This window comes from Callorhinus ursinus, unplaced genomic scaffold, assembly GCF_003265705.2.
Source record: "Callorhinus ursinus isolate GAN/ISIS: 27379988/994484 unplaced genomic scaffold, GSC_fseal_2.0 scaffold61, whole genome shotgun sequence".
Taxonomy (NCBI): Eukaryota; Metazoa; Chordata; class Mammalia; order Carnivora; family Otariidae; genus Callorhinus; species Callorhinus ursinus.
Window position 1 is genome coordinate 6,501,484 of NW_027397123.1, and position 25,229 is coordinate 6,526,712.

The window sequence follows — 25,229 nt, forward strand, 5'->3', positions numbered from 1 at the left end:
CTCGGGGTTGCCATAAACTGTGATCGGTGACAGGCCACTGCTCCTCCAGCAGGGACCCAACAATCGGCAGAGCCGGGGAGACTCCCCTCCCTCCCCCGGGAGGAGCAGCGCGGGAACGCACCGCAGGGATCTGCTGGGTTTGGAGACTCCACGCGGGGTCGGGTGCCAGAGATAGAAATGCTTGGTCACAGGCCGGGTGAGCACGGAGTGCGGCCAGAGACCGGGGACAAGGGAGTGACTGCTTTTCTCTGGGGGCGCACTGAGGAGCGGGGCCCCGAGTTCTCAGCTCCTCCGGGGCGGAGATTGTGAGGCCACCATTTTCACCCTGGTCCTCCAAAGCTGTACGGAAAGGTTGCAGGGAACAAAAGCTCCCGAGAGCAAACCCGAGCAGATTGCTTAGCCCGGACCCACAAGGGCGGGGCAATTCCGCCTCCGGCAAAGACATTTGGGAACCACGGCAACAGGCCCCTCCCCCAGAAGATCAGCACGAACAGCCAGCAAGCCAAGACCAAGTTTACCGATCAAGGAGAACGGGAGAACTCCAGTGCTAGGGGAATACTGCACATAGAATTCATGGCTTTTTTACCATGATTCTTTAGTCTTTCAAAGTTAATTTTTTTCAACTTTTTTAAAAAATTTTTCTTTTTCCCTTTTTCAATCAACATCTTATCAATCCCTTTTTAAAAAATTTTTTTTTCATTTTTAGAGTCATATTCTATCCCTTCATAGTAGTTACCCTTATTTTTGGCATACATATATATGTTATTCTCTCTTTAAAATGTTGAGGTATAGTTTCTTCTAACAGATCAAAATATACCCTAAATCTCTAGTGTATGGCTTTGTTCTAGTCTCCTGCCTGATCACATTCTCTCCTTTTCTTTTTTTTAAATCCTTTCTTTTTTCAACCAACTTCTTATCAATTCCTTTTATAAAATCTTTTATAGTTTTTAACTTTAGTCATATTCCATCCCTTCATCTAATAACCCTTACTTCTGTACATATATTTTTCTTTCTTTAAAATTTTGGGAGGCACTTTCTTCTAACAGACCAAAACACACCCAAAATCTACTGGGTGGCACTGATCTATGCACTAGCCTGGTCATATTTGATCATATTCTGGTTTTTTTGTTTTGTTTTGTTTTTATCTTTTTCTTTTTTCTTTCTTTCCCTTTCTTTTCCCCCGGTTTCAGGGCTTTTCTGATTTGTTTAGAGTATATTTTCTGGGGACGTTGTTACCCTATTAGCATTTTGTTCTCTCATTTATCTGTTCTCCTCTGGACACAATGACAAGACGGAAAAAAATCACCTCAACAAAAAGAACAAGAGGCAGTACCGACTGCCAGGGACCTAATCAATACCAACATTAGTAAGATGTCAGAACTAGAGTTCAGAATGACGATTTTAAAGATACTAGCTGGGCTTGAAAAAGCATGGAAGTTATTAGAGAAACCCTTTCAGGAGAAATAAAGTAACTAAAATCTAACCAAGTCGAAATGAAAAAGGCTATTAATGAGGTGAAATCAAATATGGAGGCTCTAACTGCTAGGATAAATGAGGCAGAAGAGAGAATCAGCGATATAGAAGACCAAATGATGGAAAATAAAGAGGCTGAGAAACAGAGAAACAACTACTGGATCACGAGGGCAGAATTCAAGAGATAAGCGATACCATAAAACGAAACATTAGAATAACTGAGATCCCAGAAGAAGAAGAAAGAGAGAGAGGGGCAGAAGGTATACTGGAGCAAATTATAGCAGAGAGCTTCCCTAATTTGGGGAAGGAAACAGGCATCAAAATCCAGGAGGCACAGAGAACCCCTTTCAAAAGCAATAAAAATAGGTCAACACCCTGACATCTAATAGTAAAACTTACGAGTCTCAGAGACAAAGAGAAAATCCTGAGAGTAGCTCAGGAGAAGAGATCTGTAACCTACAATGGTAGAAAGATTAGATTGGCAACAGACCTATCCACAGAGACCTGGCAGGCCAGAAAGGACTGGCATGATATATTCAGAGCACTAAATGAGAAAAATATGCAGCCAAGAATACTATATCCAGCTAGGCTGTCATTGAAAATAGAAGGAGAGATAAAAAAGTTTCCAGGACAAACAACAAGTAAAGGAATTTGCAAACACGAAACCAGCCCTACAAGAAATATTGAAGGGGTCCTCTAAGCAAAGAGAGCCTAAAAGCAACATAGACCAGAAAGGAACACAGACAATATACAGTAACAGTCACCTTAACAGGCAATACAATGGCACTAAATTCGTATCTTGCAAAAATTACCTTGAATGTAAATGGGTTAAATGCCCCAATCAAAAGACACAGGCTATCAGATTGGATAAAAAAACAAGACCCATCGATATGCTGTCTGCAAGAGACTCATTTTAGGCCCCAAAGACACCCCCAGATTGAAAGTGAAGGGGTGGAAAACCATTTACCATGCTAATGGACACCAAAAGAAAGCTGGGGTGGCAATCCTTATATCAGACAAATAAGATTTTAAAGCAAAGATTGGAAAGGATAGGATACTGTATCCTACTTAAAGGGTCTATCCAACAAGAAGATCTAGCAATTGTAAATATCTATGCCCCTAACATGGGAGCAGCCACGTAGATAAGCCAATTAATAACAAAAGCAAAGAAACACTTTGACAACAATACAATAATAGTGGGGGACTTTAACACCCCACTCACTGAAATGGACAAATCATCTAAGCAAAAGATCAACAAGGAAATAAAGACTTTAAATGACACACTGGACTAAATGGACGTCACAGATATTCAGAACATTCCATCCCAAAGCAACAGAATACACATTCTTCTCTAGTGCCCATGGAACATTCTCCAGAATAGGTCACAAATCCGGTCTCAACCAGTACCAAGAGATTGGGATCATTCCCTGCATATTTTCAGACCACAATGCTTTGAAACTAGAACTCAATCCCAAGAGGAAAGTCGGAAAGAACTCAAATACATGGAGGCTAAAGAGCATCCGACTAAAGAATGAATGGGCCAACCAGGAAATTAAAGAAGAATTAAAAAAATTCATGGAAACAAATGAAAATGAAAACACAACTATTCAAAATCTTTGGGATACAGCAAAGGCAGTCCTGAGAGGAAAGTATATAGCAATACAAGCCTTCCTCAAGAAACAAGAAAGGTCTCACATACACAACCTAACCCTACACCTAAAGGAGCTGGAGAAAGAACAGCAAATAAAGCCTAAACCCAGCAGGAGAAGAGAAATCATAAAGATCAGAGCAGAAATCCATGAAATAGAAACCAAAAGAACAGTAGAACAGATCAACGGAACTAGGAGCTGGTTCTTTGAAAGAATTAACAAGATTGATAAACCCCTGGCCAGACTTACCAAAAAGAAAAGAGAAAGGACCCAAATCAACAAAATCATGAATGAAAGAGGAGAGATCACAACCAACACCAAAGAAATACAAACAATTATAAGAACATATTATGAGCAACTACATGCCAGCAAATTAGATAACCTGGAAGAAATGGATGCATTCCTAGAGATGTATCAACTACCAAAACTGAACCAGGAAGAAAGAGAAAACCTGAACAGACTTATAACCACTAAGGAAATTGAAGCCGTCATCAGAAATCTCCCCACAAACAAATGCCCAGGGCCAGACGGCTTCCCAGGGGAATTCTACCAAACATTTCAAGAAGAATTGATACCTATTCTCCTGAAACGGATCCAAAAAATAGGAATGGAAGGAAAACTTCCAAACTCGTTTTATGAGGCCACCATTCCCTTGATCCCAAAACCAAAGACCCCATCAAAAAGGAGAATTACAGACCAATATCCTTGGTGAACATGGATGCAAAAATTCTCACCAAAATACTAGCCAATAGGATCCAACAGTACATTAGAAGGATTATTCACCACGACCAAGTGGGATTTATCCCTGGGCTGCAAGGTTGGTTCAACATCCACAAATCAATCAACGTGATACAATCCATTAATAAAAGAAAGAACAAGAACCATATGATCCTCTCAATAGATGCAGAAAAAGCCTTTGACAAAGTACAGCACCCTTTCTTGATCAAAACTCTTCAGAGTATAGGGATAGAGGGTACATACCTCAATATCATAAAAGCCATCTATGAAAAACCCACAGCGAATATCATTCTCAATGGGGCAAAGCTGAGAGCTTTCCCCCTAAGGTCAGGAACATGGCAGGGATGTCCACTCTCACCACTGCTATTCAACATAGTATTAGAAGTCCTAGCCACAGCAATCAGACAACAAAAAGAAATCAAAGGCATCCAAATTGGCAAAGAAGAAGTCAAACTCTCACTCTTTGCAGATGATATGATACTGTATGTGGAAAACCCAAAAGAGTCCACCCCAAAACTGCTAGAACTCATTCAGTAAAGTGGCAGGATATAAAATCAATGCACAGAAATCAGTGGCATGCCTATACACCACCACCAAGACAGAAGAAAAAGAAATTAAGGAGTCGATCCCATTTACAACTGCACCCAAAATCATAAGATACCTAGGAATAAATCTAACCAAAGAGGCAAAGGATCTGTACTCAGAAAACTATAAAATACTCATGAAAGAAATTGAGGAAGACACAAAGAAATGGAAAAATGTTCCATGCTCATGGATTGGAAGAACAAATATTGTGAAGATGTCAATGCTACCTAGAGCAATCTACACTTTCAAAGCAATCCCCATCAAAATACCATCCCCTTTTTTCAAAGAAATGGAACAAATAATCCTAAAATTTGTATGGAACCAGAAAAGACCCCGAATAGCCAGAGGAATGTTGAAAAAGAAAAACAAAGCTGGCGGCATCACAATTCCGGACTTCCAGCTCTATTACAAAGCTGTCATCATCAAGACAGTATGGTACTGGCACAAAAACAGACACATAGATCAATGGAACAGAATCGAGAGCCCAGAAATGGACTCTATGGTCAACTCTATGGTCAACTAATCTTCGACAAAGCAGGAAAGAATGTCCAATGGAAAAAAGACAGTCTCTTCAAAAAATGGTGTTTGGAAAATTGGACAGCCACATGCAGAAGAATGAAACGACCATTTCCTTACACCACACACAAAAATAGACTCCAAATGGTTGAACGACCTAAATGTGAGACAGGAGTCCATCAAAATCCTAAAGGAGAACACAGGCAGCAACCTCTTCGACCTCAGCCGCAGCAACTTCTTCCTAGAAACATCGCCAAAGGCAAGGGAAGGAAGAGCAAAAATGAACTATTGGGACTTCAAGATAAAAAGCTTTTGCACAGCATAAGAAACAGTCCACAAAACCAAAAGACAGCTGACTGAATGGGAGAAGGTATTTGCAAATGACATATCAGATAAAGGGCTAGTATCCAAAATGTATAAAGAACTTCTTAAACTCAACACCCAAAGAGCAAATGATCCAATCAAGAAATGGGCAGAAGACATGAACAGACATTTTTCCAAAGAAGACATCCAAATGGCCAACAGACACATGAAGAAGTGCTCAACATCGCTCGGCATCAGGGAAATCCAAATCAAAACCTCAATGAAATATCACCTCACACCAGTCAGAACGGCTACAATTAACAAGTCAGGAAATGACAGATGTTGGCGGGGATGCAGAGAAAGGGGAACCCTCCTACACTGTTGGTGGGAACGCAAGCTGGTGCAGCCACTCTGGACTACACAATGGAGGTTCCTCAAAATTTTGAAAATGAGCTACCATACGATCCAGCAATTGCAGCACTGGGTATTTACACCAAAGATACAAATGTAGGGATCTGAAGGGGTACGTGCACCCCGATGTTTATAGCAGCAATGTCCACAATAGCCAAACTGTGGAAAGAGCCAAGATGTCCATCGACAGATGAATGGATAAAGGAGATGTGGTATATATACACAATGGAATATTATGCAGCCATCAAAAGGAATGAGATCTTGCCATTTGCAACAACGTGGATCGAACTGGAGGGTGTTATGCTGAGCAAAATAAGCCAATCAGAGAAAGACATGTATCATATGACCTCACTGATATGAGAAATTCTTAATCTCAGGAATCAAAGTGAGGGTTGCTGGAGTGGTGGGGGGTAGGAGGGATGGGGTGGCTGGGTGATAAGACATTGGGGAGGGTATGTGCTATGGTGAGCGCTGTGAATTGTGCAAGACTGTTGAATCACAGATCTGTACTTCTGAAACAAATAATAGAATATGTTAAAAAATGAAAAGGAAGATAGCAGGAGGGGAAGAATGAAGGGGGGGAAATCGGAGGGGGAGACGAACCATGAGAGACGATGGACTCTGAAAAACAAACTGAGGGTTCTAGAGGGGAGGGAGGTGGAAGGATGGGTTAGCCTGGTGATGGGTATTAAAGAGGGCACGTTCTGCATGGAGCACTGGGTGTTATATGCAAACAATGAATCATGGAACACTACATCAAAAACTAATGACATAACGTATGGTGATTAACATAACAAAAAATTAAAAAAAAAATTCCAGAAGTGAAAACAAACAGCATATACCTCTTTGAGGATAAATTCTTCTCTTCAGAAATAGAACTATCGCCCTGAGGTTCAAGTGAAACAAGTAAGCGGCTATCAAACCAAATTCCATGAAAAAATAAACTCCTACGACATTAGCAAGTCCAGCCAAGATCTTGGCACATCCATCTTTAAGGACTATCGCCTCCATGTGGCACATACTTAATATACTTTAATAGCTGGTTCCTTGGTTTCTGACCTTCAAAGAAAGGAAAAACACTCATCTTGTGTACTTTAAGAGAGCTTTATTTAGTATATAATCTCCGTACAACTCAATACAACAAATTATAAAAGCTCTTTGTAAGATTTTACCCAGAGGATGTTAAATACAGAAAGTCAATTGCCAGTTGCCGTAAGAAAGCAAGCTACTCTCATCTTAAAAGTTTTTTTCCATCAACAGATAAGCACTCTGGGCCAAAAGGTTGTCATATATAAAGCATTTGGGAGCATATTAACCAAGATACATGATCTGAAAATGTTTTAATATCTTCCTATTAATTCCAAGATTTAAATGAAATTAAAAAAAATGGAGAATTTCTATGTTAACTCAGGTAGGATTTGGCCAAAGATGAGCTAAAATTGGTACATCTTAGACAAAGTTCACGTGGAATCAGAATAAACATTTTTAGTTAATTGTGAAGTAAAGATGCAGACCAGATGAAATATCTACATCTGTCCTTGCCCTACCCCACACATGCACGCACACGCACATCCGCACACACACCCCTAGCTGATTTCACAAAGTTCAAGAAAATCATCTCTAAGTGGACAACAGATGGCTTAGATAACACCTAATTAGGCTCCTGGCTCTTATATCTGAAATGAATCCCTATTTCTTAAGTCTATAATAAAAGAGTGACCGGAACCTTTCAACTGTAGTAGAATCTCTATTAGCCACTGTGATCAGTATCAGTCATTTAATGAAGTAAGTAGATTTAAGTAGGGAATCATAACTTTAAAAGTATAACTGTCCATTCATTTGCTAATCTGCTGTGAAGCCAAGGTCTTTCCTTTGCAATAAGCGTTCAATGGTTCCAGTTCTATGCTTGCATAAATTATACCTGTAATACGGTTTGGGTACATTTTAATACCTCTGGTCACTCTAGATGTTTTTAAAGGTGGAATGAGTACCTAAATCTATAAAGCAATCGAAGCTCAAAACTTTCTTGAATTTTATGTTTTCCCAATATTTTAGAATTTTCCCAACCATACCTAATTTCTTTAAAAGCAATTTTTATTAGCAACTCAACCTTTCTCAAACCTTACCAAAGCATTCCAGTTAATGTTCACAGAAATAGCTTTTCCCACCCCTATTTCCTAGTTTGTGTTGAACCGTGTCCTCACAACAAGGAGAACTGGCACAGAGCAGTTTGGCACGGGCACCGAGCACACAGCAGGGAGGGGACACGGGGAGCGGCCTGGTCAGCTTGCAGGACGGATGGAGACTGTCGGGGAATCTGGTGAGTCACGTAAGCAGAGGATCGGTAAGAGCACTTATTGTACTGAGAGGTTCTTCTGAACGCTAACTCTGAAGCAAAATCAAATGGTTACTCTACCCATAAAAACAACCCAGCCACAATTTGAGGCTATTACCAAATATTCACACGGCCGCTGTGATCTGTGTGGCAGGGAGCCAGGGCCCCGGGCGGCGTGCTCCGGCTTGGTAGAGGGCCAGGAGTCAGTCACTCTTCCTCTTTCCTCCTGTGGACTCCAACGAGAAGGTCGTAAAAGAGAAACTGATGAGCGCTAAGAATGTTCAACATGATTTGTTGACAGACTTGGTCATCAGAAAAGAAAAATGTCTACATGGTCACAGTGTCTTGGGAAGAGCATATGCATGGATTGTGTCTTGCAAGACTTTTTTTTTTTTTTTTTTGGCACTTTATATTTTTCACTGAAGACTCAACACTCAATGTCTTGGCAACAATGGCACCTAAACTAGGAGAGAGATTCCTGTGTGCCATCAAGGCGGTGATGATCAGTGTACAAATTTAAGTACGTGTTTCTTACACTGAGACTCCACATACCCAACTGCTCAGATTAGTGCATACAGAGAAATAGTTAAAATAAAACTGAAATCTATCAGGAAGCTAACGGAGGACGTGAAAAGAAAACTACGTGGTCTAACACGTACCTTACATGTGCTTCGTTTCAATTAAGAGTAAGGCACTCGCTGAAGGATGTACTGACCCATGCTGTCAGCCACACCAGGCATGCATCATTACTGGCTTAATTAAAGTTTTAGTACTGATTAAAGTGTTTTATTATTGTATTATCCTAAACTGCAGTGGTCTCCAACCTTATTACAGGATATAGGAAAGAGATAATTCAGGAGTTGCAGCTGCATAATTTAGTAACCCAGCCAGTGTCAATTTTTTTTACATAAATAAGTTTTGATAAAAAAGCCAAGTATCCTGGAGTCCAACATGACAGTGTAACATTTCTTTCTGAATACTGTTTAATACGTAGTAACTGAATGTGAAATAATTTGAACATGTGCTATATCTATCTTGATGCCTAGGGTAAGTTACTTCAGTACAACTGCAAGGAGAAACCTTTACATCATTTCCAACTGCCAAGAACAGGGGAGAAAGTTAATTTCATTACCCATTTTGATTTAATTAAATGTGCAATATGCTTTTATCAGCAACTTTTACATGTCCCCCTCATTAGAAATTAATTATAAAAGCAATTATCAAAAAATTTTTGAACAGGTATACATAATCCTCTTTGTTGTTTACAAATAAGCATGACTTAGAGGCACTTGGTTACCTTTTAGTAAGAAAAACAATAACACTACCCAGGCCCTCACAGTAAGATTGGAGACCACAAATCAAATTTGGTATGAAAATGCTCTCTGCCAAAAATACTGTATTAGTGAATTAGTTAAGACAGAACATTTTTAAAAATATTCAGACTTTGCAAGGTTCTAGGCTGTAAAAAATACAAAGGCTAAAAACAAAAAGTTTAGAAAATTTTGCAAACCCAGTAAATTTAAATGAGTAAGAAATGAAGAAAAATTTTCTTACTTGCAGGATAGGCTAAATAGTATCAATAGGTTTTAAAATAACACTAAACAGTAACAACACCTGCTTGGCTACATCACATTTCTGCTCCTTTCACGACTTACAATAAGGAATTTGTCACACTTTTCTGTATCCGGCATTTAAACATGCACCCGCATGCGCGTACACACACACACACACACACACACACACACACACACACACACATACTGAGGTGCTAAACTTTACATTTCAGACAGGGCACAACAAAAAGTTTTAGATATATACAAAGACCTAACATGATTTTTTTTAAAAAATATTAAAAGCATGACAGTTGGAAAACATTATAAAATTTTTAGGTGAAACAGGATGATAAGGAGTTTTTTAAAAAAGCCATCCATTGGTCTTCACTAGTGAAACAACACTAAAGAATTTAATTATACATCCCCTTAATTCGATTCCACCATAGCTGTCTGAAGTCAATTAGCAGTATTTCAATCCTGAACAGCCTCTGGATTTCCACCATGCTGTGTGGCCGTTCAGGCCACTGTGGCCCACTTAGTATTCTCCCCAACAACGAAATTCTAGACCACTCCTAGAAAGTTGAGAAGTTTAGGCTAATGAACATTAATGAAACAAGATAAAAAAGACAGAAGCTTGTGTAAGATACTTTCAAGGACAGTGACGCTTGTGTAAACATCTCTACAACTTACTCATATCACAGCTTTGTGGTACAGGCTACCTAAGGACATATGAAATGTTACTGCTGAGTTTCATTAGGATGGACTCTCACGTATCAAAAATAGAGGTTGAACAGAAAGCTTGGTTACTTGTTTCTCAATAGCTTGTAAACGTGGAATGTTTTGTTCTGGAACACTCTAGTGAAGTATGCTGTATAGGGTGGCAGGTTTCTCTTTATCTCTTCACAGAAGCGAGGGTGGCCTGCAAGTTTCAAATCGGGATCATTCTCTCCTGGGCCATCCATCATCTAAAGCCAAAACAAAACCAAATACAATTTGGGGGAAATATCATATTTATAGGAGACAAGAGAAGTAGGAATAGGTGTTGTGTTTCTTTGAGAGTGGTATGTTAGGTGAACATAAATTGTATTATTTCAATGTCAGTAGCTACTTAAAAGATTATCTGGTCCACCTTCCCCTTGGAAGTATAAATCAAGGCTGAGGAGGGGAGCTGAGTGTAACACGATGATCACCTTTAATGGCAAAGCCAGAAGTAGAACTTGGATCTCCTTGTTCTTAGGAATGTACTACACTGTCGCTCTCACAAAAATGAAGTACAGAGAAGAATGACTATGACCAGAGGAAAGCCTCCAACTCATTAGATGGACTAGTTAGAAAAAATTACACACAAATCAAAATATAAATGCATGTCTTTGGTCTGTTATCCTCTGAATTCAAGAGAGTTGGGCAAAAATTTGAATCTCCTGTTCTCTTCCCCCCAGGTTTACTGAGGCATAACTGACAAATCAGACTGTGTATGGTTAAGGGATACAACCTGATGGTCTGATTCACATAGACATGGTGAAATGATCACCACAATCAAGTTAATGAATACATTTGTGCTGGTCAAAGGACAAACCTGCAGTTATAAGGTGAATAAGTCCTGAGGCTCTAATGTACAGCATGGTGACTACAGTTACAAACACAATACCCTATACTTGAAATTTGCCATGAGAGTAGATCTGAGGTGTTCCGAATCTCCAATTTTGTACAGTCAAGGTTTTTTTTTTTTTTTTTGAGATTTAGGCCAGGTTTATCATTTTTTCCCATTCATTTTTAAAAATATCTGTCAGCTTTTATACCAAATAATTACAGCACACACCACCTCTTAAAGGGTTAAAATCTTCTGCTTGCGCTGATCTGAGACCTGGCATAGCTCCAAGAACATTTTCCTCAGAAGGAGGAGGGAGAAATAGCTTGTTCTTCTGCTCTGGAGCAGAGGCTTGGCCACAGAAAGCCATCTCCGTGGCACTGTGCCCGTGGACAAAGGGGACAGTGACAGGAGTGGCTGGGAGGGAAGCCCTGCTGTCACAGTCACACTCACGTGCCAGCCAAAACGATGCTTTGGAGTGTAGGTTTTAAAAGGTCAAGGTTTTGTTTTTAAGAGCAAAGCCTTAAAAAAATGGATGTCATGCAGAGCCTCAGGATACAAATCAGCCAAAGACAGAGCTGCTCTATTTGACATGAAGCTCCCTCATCTGTCCCCTCACCAGTCCCCACGGCCGTCACTGAAGTGCCAGAGCCGGGGGTCCCACAGAATGTGGTGAAGCTGGGTACTCGATTCATGCCATCATTCTGTAACATACAGAGGTTCAGACCGGACCCCCCGTCTCCAGGAGTCCCGCCCAGGACGAGGGGACAGGCTTACGTGCCCATTGGCGATGTCCAGCAGGTCCCGCAGCCGGCAGCCCCGCTGGTGCCTCCGCTCGTAGCAGATACTGTCTTCCAGGATGACGTAGTCCGTGCCAAAGGACCTCAGGAGGGCATGCACGTCCTCTGGGGACCTCTTTGCATAAATCTGATAAACCTGCACGATGAGAGGAAAGGGGAATAGGGAAAAATGCCACTCAACTGCCAGGAAGTTAGTGGAGGGGCTCTAATGCGGTAACGTCCCACAGGGGTTGTCTAAGACCCAGACACCTGTTTCCATGCGGGCCACTCCCTCATCTGCAGGCTTGCAGCACGCGGGGGACATGCCAAATGAATCCTGTCATGACTCAGCCTTGAGAAAAGGAAGGGTGAGTCATGCCGCATACATATGGATTTAGACACCCAACAGATATGGATTTAGAACATATCACTGGGAGTTGTTCGTCGGTAGGTGCCAATTCTAAGGCCGCTTCCCAAAGGTAAATAACACGGTGGAGTAAATAAGACTCACTCTCTACCTTTAAAAAGATCCTTGGACGAAGTCCGTTAAGCATGATGGTGCAGTTTGGGGCACCTATACTTGTCAGGAGCCCCAGCTTCTGACAACAGCAGCTGTGGAGAAGGAGCGCCATAGGTCCTTGGTGCCAGGCTGGTCTCCGCGTGAGCAGCAGGAGACCCTACACTTCTCTCTCACCCTTCCCAGAGCGAGAGCACCCTGTAGCCCCCAGCGGCGGTTCAGGGGGAGGCACGTCCTTCCTGCTCATCACCAGCGTCACATCCCTTCCGTGAAGACACAGATGGCGAGCGCCCTGTGTTCTGCGACTTGGCATCAGGAAGAGGCTGTGTGTCTTATGTGTGTGTGCACATGTGTATGTGTGCGGGGGGTGGCGGAGAGGGCTGCTGACTCCTTTCCGGCACACCGATTTCTAACGATGTGGCTCTGACTGAAGAGATGGGGCACCGAGGACCAGCGTGCCCGCACAGATGGGCGCTACACTACGGGGGTGGTCTGCTTCTGCTGCTGACGCCGTGGGGCTATCCTGGCCAGAGCCCAGCAGCGGGCCTCATGCCGAAAGTGTTCCTACGACTGCAGAAGGGACCAGGACCTTCAGGATGTTAGTTCTGTGAGAGCACAAAGCTCAGTCCCCAGACACGGGCGGGGTCCTGGAGGTGGTGGTGTGTGGAGGAGCCCCTGTGCACCTGCCATGGCTTCTCCGCCCCTCCCCCGAGTCCCAGCCACACAGGCCACCGCCCTGCCAAACTCTGGGTCTGGGGAGCCAGGCACCCTCCCTGCTTCCTCCAGCTAACCTGGGGCAATCTCGAACACTTGCGCCAATTGAAAAGTTCCCATTTTAGCAGGACTCTAGGTTCAGATAGTCTCATAAAATCCAATGGATTTAGTAAAAATCATGTGCTTTTAGGCTAGTTAAATCTCAGGCCAAAACAAGACTTTTCAGCAAATTTTCAGCTACTAAGATTAAGAAGTGACTGATATAAAACGTTTAAACGTTTGAAGCCACTGCTGGGGAAACAGGTGGCCTCCTGCACCGTTGACTGGAACATAACTGGTATCCTCTGTACAGAGGGTGACTTAGGACGGTCCGTCTCGCTCAGTTACAAACGCCCATACTCTCTGCCCTGGCGCGTCCACCTCTAAGAATCTGATGTGCAGAGTCATACGTACGCAAGTCTACCATTTGGAACATTGTTTATATAACTTCAAAAGACAGGGAAACAACCCCAATGGTTAAATAAAATATGCTACATTTGCATAACACAATTTCTGTAGATTTAAAAACAAGAAAGCTGTTAATATACAGATTTGGAATGAACTGCGAAATATATTAAGTGCCAAAGAAACCAAGATGTAGTATGTGACTTGTCTCGTAAAAGAGGGGGAAAAGAATATGAATACAGGGCGTGTGTGTATGTATACACATTTGTGTATCATAAAATCCCTGTGGAAAGATATACAATAAACTGGTAACACTATTTGTCTCCAGTGAGGGGACCCAGTAGCTGTCAGAGGGCTGGGATGTAGGCTTTTCACCAAGTTCCCTTTGGTTTATTCTGAAGTTTGTGAACCATGTGGCCGTATTACCAATTAACACACACACGCACACGCACACGCACACAATGGTCCATAAAATAAGTGACCAGTGTGCCCCTACTCCTTTTCCTTCCTTCTCTGATTCAAAAGCTGAGAGTTTTGTTCTCAAATGCTCTTTTCGGTACATCTCAAGCTGTTTTTCTTCTGTGATTCTTCCAACCGAGGGGAACATATATGGATGCCTCTAGTGGATGTGGGGCAGGGCAGGGCAAAGTCTAGACTCAGGAGCCGCCCGCCCCAGGGGCTCAGGCCCGACTTGCTCTGATCAGCTACAAGGCAAGGAAAGGCCAGCCGGGTCCTCACCGCTTTGGTCCGCTCCCTCAGGCTGTTGTCTTCGTAGTGCGGGTGGTTGGTCAAGGTCCTTCCTGTGCACAGCTTGACTCCTGCCAGTAACTGCATGCTCCCAGCAAACACGGCCTTCCTTGGAGTGTGAGAGCTGAAAGATTTCAAGAGTCTGAATTAACCTCACGGCTAAGATCTCCTCAAAGACAACAATGAAGACAACATCACACTCCCAGAATCACCCAGCTGTGTCAGGAAGGGCTGAGACTTCGGGAAAAACACAGGAGGTCCCTTGACATTTGCACTCAAATTGTTGTATGAAACTTCTCCTATCCGTTTTTGACAATGGTTGGGAAACTTCTCATTCACTGTTTTGCTGGGTTTACTCTTATAACGAATGGTCTTAGGATGTGGGTATCTCCTGGCTCGAAGTCTTCCAGGCTAAATCCCATAATCCTCTCCTACTCTTGACAAAAGATTCTGACAAAAAAGAACTTAAGAAGACTGTCATCACATTTTGTATTAAAGTTAACTAAAGGGCTAGAGTAAAACAAATTATAGGGCACCTGGGTGGCTCAGTTGGTTAAGCAACTGCCTTCGGCTCAGGTCATGATCCAGGAGTCCCGGGATCGAGTCCCACATCGGGCTCCCTGCTCAGCGGGGAGTCTGCTTCTCCCTCTGACCCTCCCCCCTCTCATGCTCTCTCTCTCTCTCTCAAATAAATAAAATCTTTAAAAAAAAAAAAAAAAAAACAAATTATAAAGCCAGAAACTGCAGCTGATCATGAGTCAATTCCAACAATTTCCTCTTGTTTAAAACCAGAAAAAAAGATCACAGATATTATAAATTGCTTTCCAGAAAAAAAAATTTATAAAAATAAAAGAACACAGAAGATTCTGAAAAAGTAATTTATTACTCAGTATGGGGATGTACACCATTTCTGATGTGGGAACACAAGTATTTCCTGTGTTCCTTTCCTTAGTCCTGATTATGGAAGTCTAAGGAACGTGGGGGAACACGGGCACTCTCACAGTATTAAAACATGGCCTCGCTCCCCACGTGCCACCGAGCTGCAAGTCTCCGCCTCCCCGTGGGGTGTGAAGAACAAGGAAGGAGGATAAAGGAAAGACTCCCTGATTACAGTAAGAGCATTTTTCCTTTTCCCTCTGGAAAAGAAGAATTTTAGTAGTTGATTTTAATTCCATATTTTTGGGAACCTGGGAGTCCCTTGCAAACTGACAAGGTGTCGGTTTATTGTGAAGAACATAAGCGCCCTTCTACAGACTCTCCTCAGCGCGGCGCGTCCTCAACAGGCCCACTGGGAGCACCGCCGGCCACACGTGCCCTTCCTGTGCTGAGAGGAGCCTCGGCCTGCCAGGGGGAGTTAGAAGATGGAGACAGTTTTGAGAAGGAGTCTAATTGAAATTATTAAAACTCAACATGCTCTGTAGAAAGAGCTAGAGCAGGCTGTCGTCCTCAGTGTTTTTGGAGGTCAGGGCAGAGACTTACTCTGGTGTTAGGTTTCTAAGAGAGGCCGCCATCATATTCCCACACGGCATGAGGATGTTCCATGTACTTCAGTGTAAGGCTAAGATAACACTACAGTGTGAATGCCATCCAATGAAGGCCTCCGGATGCCTATGAGTAAGACATCCTACAGTTTAAGTTGCAACACTTACAAATAATTTACTTGAAGAACTCAGGCTTTTCTAACAATGACACTCTCATTCACCTGGATTTCAAGGAGCTTTCTCAACGGGCACCTGGGGATGACACATAACCTGCATCCCCCCTTACTCACGCCAGAGCCCAAGGTGTGGATTCCAAGAGAAAACAGTTTTTAGTGAGCTTGGCTGCGCTCAGTAGGTTGTGAGCGTTCTAACAAGCAGACCCAGGAGCACAAGAACAGACAGATGTTTGCTCTGTCCCCTTGAACTGACAATTTACAGGGCATTCTTGATACCTAGCCCCATGTGGTCGGGGGGACACGAGGGTTTCAGTGACAACATGGGAAGGTGTAGTGCTCCTTAGCGGCAGATTTTACAAATACTTAGTTTAATTCAACTGCCCCTTATTAAACACTTAGCCTGGGCCCCAGGCCTGGGCCGTCCTCATCAGAGTGTATTAGAATCGCCGAGGAGAGTAAGCGCGGGCGTCAACGTTTTTCCAAGCCAGTCTTTCCTTTGGTATACTCCTAACTGGCTTAAACCATTCCACTGTGATAAATAATGCAATAATGCCGCATATCAAATAATGCCCCACAGTGCCTGTCTTTGGGGCCACTGACCTGAACAGATGCAGAATGCAGGAAGGAGCGAAGTCTGGTCTCCCTATCTGGCAGAGCGTGGGGCAGAGGTGAGACCTAACCGTGGCTGAGCTATCCTGGTTTCTGCCTAGAGGGTGCCCAACTGGTCTCTCTACACAGCTGAGCTGATAACATCCATTCAAATCTTCAGACTGTCTCAGCATCACCAGTATACGTTTTATTTGTATATTTGTATACAATGTATATTTGCAGTATACGTTTATCTTATAACTGTGGCAGACACAGATGACTGTTGTCTATTCATGGCTCATGACCAAGGTTTCATCTCCCTCCCTGGACTTGGACCATACCACCTGTATGAATTACACAGTTCACAAAGGTTTAAAATGTCCCAAGTCCTGAACCGCTTGCTGGGGAGTTAGAGAGTTATTCGTTGTTCAAACTACAGCACCGACGGCCTACAATGTGCTGGGCCGGCACAATACCGTACGGTGATAACCTGCCTTGAAGAAGCTTACTAGCTAATAAGCAAACAGAGCCAGACTCAGCTCCCACTATAGGTAAGCACTTCCGAATAAACAAGTAGTTAGTCCAGCACGTATTTACTAGCGCTTTCTGTGGGCCTTTAGCTATCCTGGAAACAGAACACACAGGGTGCAGTCCCCGGGAGAGCAGTCATCCCGAGGTAGAGCAAGGTGATGGGTCCCATGACTGCTGGGAGGCGCTGAGGGAAAAATGAAATAAACTGCTCTCATTTGGGGCGTGTTTTAATGTTTGGCCTCACTAGTCAAGAGTCAGAAAGTTTAAAAGTAATGTAATCTGTTTCAACTGTTGGTGCAACAATCTTCTGGATTGTTCACAGAGTCTTTCACTAAGGTCCTTGGTTTTATTTTAAAGGAGCAAAATACAAGTATCCTAATGCCTATCAAATGAACTAGAAAGACTACTTTGAAAACTACTGACTTCCAAGCATAGTGGAGTTGATGTTTATTTGCTTTCTTCTACTGATTCGGTTTCCTACGCTAGCCCATAGTAAATCTGGGGCGTTTCACTGCTACTTTAAATATTTAAGTTTACCCATAAAGCAAATGCAAAGTAAAACAAACAAGGAAAGTGGAACAGAATGAAAAACAATCACACATTTTCTGAACTTTAAAAACCTGGATTCACTGTTTTATATTTTCTGTGGTAAACTTAGCAGGCAGAGGGGAAAGGCATTCTTTGTCCTTAACTTAAAATATACAGTGTGGCAGGTGTAATGCTTGTTCTTCTTCCTTCCCAGATACTTCTGCTGACACAGACTGTGGTCTGTGTCTAAAATAGCTAATGTGCTTTTAACCACTGAATGACACTTCTCTATTATAGAAAAACAAAGCAATTTTTACCAATGTTTGAACAAATGATGTATAAAATGAAAGGATAATTCGTTTTTATAGCTCTCTGCCAAGCTCTATAGCAGGCTGCCCAACCTGCAAACAATTTATTCTGTAAGAAATGTCACTAAATAATGACAAGGACTCACAGGTCAAACGGATTTACATTACATAATTTAAATGTCATTCCAGGAAGACCTGATGGCATTTTGAACAAATAATCTCATTTATTTTTGAAGCTCTAAGCTTCAACAAGTTAATTACTGTTGAACTAATGGGTAAACTGAGCATTATAATATAATGTGCGAACATTTGCTTTATCTACACTTCAAAAATTTATAGAATTATGCAAATACCACAAAATGATTCATTAAATATAAAAGAGGCTTATGGGCATTTAAGGTCTGAGCTTAACCTTCATCATATTTAAAATACCCAGTAATTCTTTCTGCTTTGATAAAATGCTAAGGAAGTTTTTGGGCCATTTTCTTCATCCTACTGAGAAAATATTGCACATGCAGGCTTCATCACTGAAAACAGACTACTGCTAGTGAAAACTCTTCTAAAGCCCCATAGTTAAAATGTCACATCTCAAAATATTCAAATCTATAGGAGCGTTTTTTTTTTTAAGATTTTATTTATTTGACGGAGAGAGAGACAGCGAGAGAGGGAACACAAGCAGGGGGAGTGGGAGAGGGAGAAGCAGGCTTCCCGCTGAGCAGGAGCATGATGTGGGGCTCGATCCCAGGACCCTGGGATCATGACCCAAGCTGAAGGCAGACGCTTAATGACGGAGCCACCCAGGCGGTCCCGTAGGAGTGTCTTAATTGCAAAACGTCAGAGAAGAATTTCAGGAACCGAGACTGAAACACTCAGAGGTCACAAAAGAATGAGGTATGAAGCCCGCTGTTGTGGCGTTTGGCCTCGTGGAAGTAAATGTGCTTCCTAGTCACAGAGAAAGCCCAACAAATACCACCCCGGGCTCACTGAAAGTGATACCAGAACAGGAAAAAAAAAAAAGAAAGAAACCCAACAACCTCAAAAAACCAAAAAGCCCAACATACCAGGTTTTTAACCTTTGTATTTGGGAAACATTATCAGCAAAAAGGAGTTAGTATGAACACAGCACTTAATCTGGCGGGAGCAAGGTGTGCAGCCCGTCAGTGTCACATGGGAGGCAGGCGACCTAGTGAGCGAGCACACAGGTGGTGTTGTGGAAGAGGTGGGGTGAGCGGCCTCCCAGTTCTCCCAGGGAAGGTTCTGGGGCTGATTTCAACAAAATGTCCTTGCTGATTAATGAGGAATTGAATCTCAAAGTGTTCTTAATTTATACTTATATTTAAATCTCTACTCCAGGGGCACCTGGGCAGCTCAGTCAGTTAAGCATCTGCCTTCAGCTCAGGTCATGATCCTGGGGTCCTGGGATCGAGCCTCACATCGGGCTCCTTACTCAGCACGAGCCTGCTTCTCTCTCTGCCCCTCCCCCCACTCATGCTCTCTCTCTCTCAAATAAATAAAATCTTTAAAAAAAAAAATCTCTAAGGAACTAAAGATAGGACATTTCTGTACTAAAAATTAAACTTTAAAAATATTTCAGGGCGCCTGGGTGGCTCAGTTTGTTAAGCGACTGCCTTCGGCTCAGGTCATGATCCTGGAGTCCCGGGATCGAGCCCCGCATCGGGCTCCCTGCTCAGCAGGGAGTCTGCTTCTCCCTCTGACCCTCTTCCCTCTCATGCTCTCTATCTCTCATTCTCTCTCTCTCAAATAAATAAATAAAATCTTAAAAAAAAATAAATAAAAATATTTCAATTGAAACCTGGTAAGCCTCTCAAAGTCTTAAAATAGAGTCAACGAGAATATGGAAAAAAAAAAAAAAAGAATGAACACAATGGCGCTGAGATGAGGCTCAACATTTGCCCTAGCAAAGAGGCAGTATTAAAATGGATGGAGGGGCATCTGGGTGGCTCAGTTGGTTGAGTGTCTGACTCTTGATTTCAGATTAGGTCATGATCTCAGGGTCATGAGATCGAGCACTGCATCAGGCTCCATGCCCAGCATGTAGCCTGCTTAAGATTCTCTCTCTCTCCATCTTCCCCTCCTCCCACCTCTCTCAAAAAAAAAAAAAGGACGGCCACCCCATTTACACGTTCAACATCATGTCCTATATATAGTTGGTGCTCAGTAAATAGCTGTTCAATTGTATTCATAAGTATACAAGTTTAGACATAACTTCATGTATTAAGGCTTTCAATATTTTCACAGAAATCTAATCCCCCCCCCGGTATGGCCCCTCTCATATTAATCAGTGGTATCCTGATGGAATGCCCTTTATCTTCCCTGGAGGCTGTCTGGTTAGCCAATAGGTCATACCCGAGCCCCTCCAAAAGAAAAGAAAAGGAAAGAACTAAGTCCTGCTGAGGTGATGGAATCCTTCAATTCACCCTCCAACCCCGAGAAGCCCAAGTGAATACCTGGCAAGACCTAATCCCCAAACAGAAGCTCAGGGGTCCCTGGAGCACAAGAGCAATGCCGAAGGCCGGCGCTAAGTACACGAAGCAGAGACTGGGACATGGCGGGTAAGCTTCCACTCAACGTTTCACACGGGAGGTGCCCTGTGACTGGAGGGGCACTCGAGGTTCCCCTAGAGTTTCTGCAGGTCACTGTTTCTCATCCTGGCGCATCCTCAAGGGCAGCCATCCTTAATGGAGGGTGCCTCCCCGCCCCCATCCGTGCTGCTGGCGGACAGCTGTGGCATTGCCAGAGTGGCTGGCTGAGGACAGCAACAGGCCAGGCCGAGAGAGGGAAGCGTTCCTCACTGACAGGTCTGGGTCCCCAGCGGAGGCCTGGTGGGGGGCCCTCAGACAACTGCAAACAGACTTTCGGACACACGCCATGTATCCTTAGGCCACAGCCTGGTCTCTAGCCCAGCTCCGACCTACTCATGTCACGGGCACATGTGACTGATCAAAGTACTAAAATGAAAGCTGAAGGTCAGAGTTTACGTTTCCAAAACAGGAAATCAAGGCGAGTTAAAGGAATATTAAGTACATTCCCTTGTGTTTGGAATTGAAGGTGACAGACCAGAGCCAATTTAAATGTTGATTTAAACAAATACATTTTGTGTCTAAATAGACCCTATTTTGGCATATATTCATCACTTAAGCTTATTTCACAAACATGCCCAGCAGCTATTTTTGCAAAAACAATAATTTGGACTTGAAGAATTTTAAGAGGAAGACAAGCAGGATTAGATCACAATGGAACCAACATTTTGGAACAATACAAAGCTTTCCAGTTGCTGAGGATTTTTTAAAAAGTAAAAAGAATATGTCTCCATACAGGGAGAGGACCTTGTTAATGAGAGGAGAGAGTAAGGAACAAAGATCGCTTTCCCACATGAGAAAAGTAACAGACTAACAGACTGTCTTCTTTACACCTGGAATATAATCTCTCATCCACAATTTTTCAGAACCAGAAACTTTAATTTTGTGTGAGGACAAGCATGGAAATAGAAGCTCTACAGTGAGTACACCCAGGCCGACACTCTGCCAAACCCGGAATCTGCCAGGACATGTGCTGACTGACGCTACAAGTCATTCCTGTACGACCGGGGAGTGGAGGGGGGATGTTTACAACAATGATCTGGGTAGATCCACCAGAACCGTGGGCTTTGGGATTCTACCAGAGGGCGGGTGCCCTGCACCATTCGAATCGGGAGTGCAATTTTAAAAACAGAAAACATCAGCCTCACCTTCAGATGTACGTGTCATAAATTTCCAGCTGACTATAGTTAATGCAAAAGTAATTAGCTTTTCTTTATATGAATAACCCTCTTTCCCCATACACAATAAATACTGAAAGAATTATTTACTCTATAATTGTCTGCCATGATTTAAAGTTAAATAAATAAATAAAGACAAAGCCCTGCTTTGTAATCTCAGCACTGGAAATAGATGAAAAATTATACTCCCTGCATCTAGTCAAAGCCAGTCCGACACTGGGACCAAAGCCACATATATATTTTACACATAAATCTCTATAAAACGCATGTATTGCACTCAAGAGACCTAAGCTATCAAACATTTACCATCTCTTAATACACAAGCGGTGCTAAACTATACTGGTTAGTCAACATCAGTCACGAGCAAGTGCCAATATAGCTACTAAAATTCTAAGTAAGGGATGGAGACGATTCAGCCGATGCCTTCGGAATACATCACACAAGATTTGCGACATGTATTTACATGTGAATAATTACACTGCTGCTTTTTGGTTATGAAGCAGAGAAATACAGTGGTACAGGGCACAGGAATACTGCTCTGGGTAGAAAAGTTTATGTGTGCTGGTGGGAGGCCGGTTTCACTAACACAGAGTTCCTCCTGATGCCGGATGCTGAGGCAAAGCAACAGAGCGCAGGCAACAGTAAGAACCAGTATAATGCCAAACACGATGTTCAAGAGAAAAGACTTTGTATTTTCAGTTTCCTTTAGGCCTAGGCTTGGGCAATACACTTCGTTAAAATGAAATGTGCACGGAGTTAGGAGGACTCTAACTGTGGTTTCCAGCATTATTTTTACATGATTAACAAGGAAAGAATACTTCCATGTGTCAGCAGCCACAGAAAATCTGAATGGTGTTAAAAGGAAAGCAACGATAAAGGTGAAATTGGCCAAGAGTAGAAAGCTTTCTTTCCACGGCTGTCGGTGGCCTGAAGTACATCCTCCAGCTCTGTTTTCCTCTCCTTGTGGGGTGTTTCCCTTCTTCGTGAGATTGTGGTTAGAGAGAATATTTCTTGAATGGAAAGAAATTATTTCCAAATACAGAGTTTTAAAGAAAAACTTGAAAATGAATGTTATCTTTACAATTAGATTCAGAAAAAAGAAAACACCAAATGAGGTCTATAGTGACTCTTAAAAGGCACTTTACATTTTAAAGGTTAAAAAAAATCCTCTTACTTAATCCAGTCCATCAGCTCCACTGTGTCTGGATCATAGAATTCTCTCAACTCGGAGAGTTCATCCATCATTCCTGGCCAGAACTGAAATTAAAAACAAAACAAAAACAAAAACAAAATCCACCCCCGCACCCACTATCACTAAGATTCAAACGAAAGAGGAGAAACTGCATAGAACTTGCGAGCTAGATCAACAGGACAACAGCAGTATCAGAACGACCTCACCTCTGCCGTCCGCCCTCCTGGCATAACCGAGCCAACGTCTGAGACCACTCCCCCAAATTACCTTGAGCCAAAGCTGATCAGGGCTAGAGGGGTTGTCAACTTTTTAAAAAAGAGCTTTTATTTGAGTCTAGTAAAAATGCTGTCGTATGTGGTGTTAATATCTAGGCCAACGTTAATTTGGGTATCAGGAATGGCAACCACGGGGAAGCTCACAGGGTGCCAGAAACTCTGACTTCCATCGCGCCATCTACCCTTCGAGACAGAAAGTGCCCTCACAAGACAGCACTGTTGTAGAGCTACAAACATGCTCTGGAACACAGAATCTCCTTCATCCCTGCAGTTACCCAGGGAGAAAGTGGACACAGAAGGCGTCATCCCTACTGCTGTTTACTTTTTATTTTACTAGTCTGGAGACGCTTGCTCAGGGAGATGACTTGACCAGGTCAAAAGGGGCAGAGCTACCGCTTGAAACCGGACTCCAAATCCAGCCCCCTCTTCACTGTGATTACAGCATCTGCACTGGAAATCTGGACAAATGCCTCGATGTATTTTAATGTAACTGCAGGTACAATGGGAGAGCAGAGTATTTGAAAGTAGGACTCTCTAGGAAAATCTGGGGCATCTGAATATTCTGTTTATGCCACCAGTGCCTCCTACTCGATTTGAGTTAGTTAAGGTGATGCAGAGAGTGTAAACATCCCACTCCGAGTCCACGGCTTTTCTAACATAATTGTCTGTTTAGTTCAACAATTAATTACATGTTCGCTGCTGTATCAAATGATGACTGGCTACGAAGCCTTGATCATCTACATACACCCTAGGGTGAACAGCAGAATTCCTATGTTGGAAGAAGGCCACTGCCAGTGGGTCTGTGCTTCATTAATGCGCAAAATGGAGTAACTGTACTTCAGAACCCCTAACCGGAAGCAGAGCGGTGCCCGACTGGCTGCTGCCTGTGCTTGCTTTAGCCCTGTCACTTTCGTATCCTGTCATCTCATCTTCGGCCGTTTCTGGCGCTCATTCGCCTCTCCTCCCCTGGGTGCGTGAACCGGGAAAACTGCTGGTGACAGAAAATCAGCACTTCTGGCTCCGAGTTTTAGAACAGATGTAATCACAGGGACTCAGTGATACCTGTGTAACGTTTCAATTATCCCTACTCACTTGGAGAGTCAATAGGATGCCAACTTTTTAATGGTATGTCCTCATTCTTTTGGTACAAAACATGTTGAAATCTATGAATTCAATGGATATTAGATATTTTTCTAGCTTAGAAGTTGCTGTTGTTAATTCTGAAAACGTTCAAATCTAGTAACACCATCTTGTGATAAACTTCTTAAACAACGTGAAAGTAAGTGTTGGATTAACTAACTGCTGTTTCTAAATCATGTGAGATTTCAGCGATGCCAGTAAGTTAATCAACATGAGAGTAGTAATTTTATTAAGCTCCTGATTTTAGAGCGAAGTACATGCTTTTCCCTTTTAAACAGGATTGTCTTAAAGACATACAGCAAAATTGCTACTATGAACAAGAAAATCTGAAATCCTCATTACAATTGCTCCATAAAACTCAAAATCAAGCTTCGAAATACAGGAGGTCATTTTACTTACAGGCAAATCTGTTCAATAGCTGGAAAACAGCCTCACTTTCAGGGTACTTCTTACTATACATAACATCTTAATTGTTTTTGTGATTTTACATTTTGAGAGGCTGGACTATCTAGACTGTTTTGTACCATGAAAGCTGGATGCATCGGGGTTTCTTGTACTGGGAAGGCCAATGCTGATGCCAGGCCAATCTTTGGAGGGAATCTTCCAAGTTCCTAACTCTCTTATTCAAAGAATGTCTACGGAGATTTCATAAAATGATGGCTTTTCTGGTGCTATAACTGTTTGTTTGTTTTTATAGTAATGTTTTTCAAGAGGGGTGGGTGGAGGGATTTTGCCCCACCCCCAAGGGGATGTTTCCCAATGTCTGGAAATTTTTGATGGTCAAGACTGGAGGGAGGTGCTGTTGGCAGCCAGGGGGTAGAAAGTAGGGATGTTGCTAAACATCCTACAACACACAGGACAGCCCCCTACGACAAAGAAT

At 42.6% G+C, this 25,229-nt stretch overlaps 1 protein-coding gene across 9 annotated transcripts in view; it reads right to left on the reverse strand.

The window, feature by feature from the left end:
* DPY19L3 (dpy-19 like C-mannosyltransferase 3) overlaps positions 1-25,229 on the reverse strand; it is a 234,423-nt gene that overhangs the window by 147,760 nt on the left and 61,434 nt on the right. For 6 of the 9 annotated variants that reach the window (XM_073885146.1, XM_025854320.2, XM_025854318.2 and 3 more), the window contains 4 exons: positions 22,917-22,999; positions 14,344-14,476; positions 11,929-12,087; positions 6,761-10,528 (listed from right to left, as the gene is read on the reverse strand). In XM_073885146.1, the coding sequence (XP_073741247.1) occupies positions 10,367-10,528; positions 11,929-12,087; positions 14,344-14,476; positions 22,917-22,999 (537 nt within the window). In that variant the 3' untranslated portion in view covers positions 6,761-10,366. Of the gene's footprint in view, positions 1-6,760; positions 10,529-11,928; positions 12,088-14,343; positions 14,477-22,916; positions 23,000-25,229 lie in introns of those variants that run through there. The other 3 variants (XR_003204859.2, XR_012375982.1, XM_025854319.2) reach the window with 3 other exon arrangements.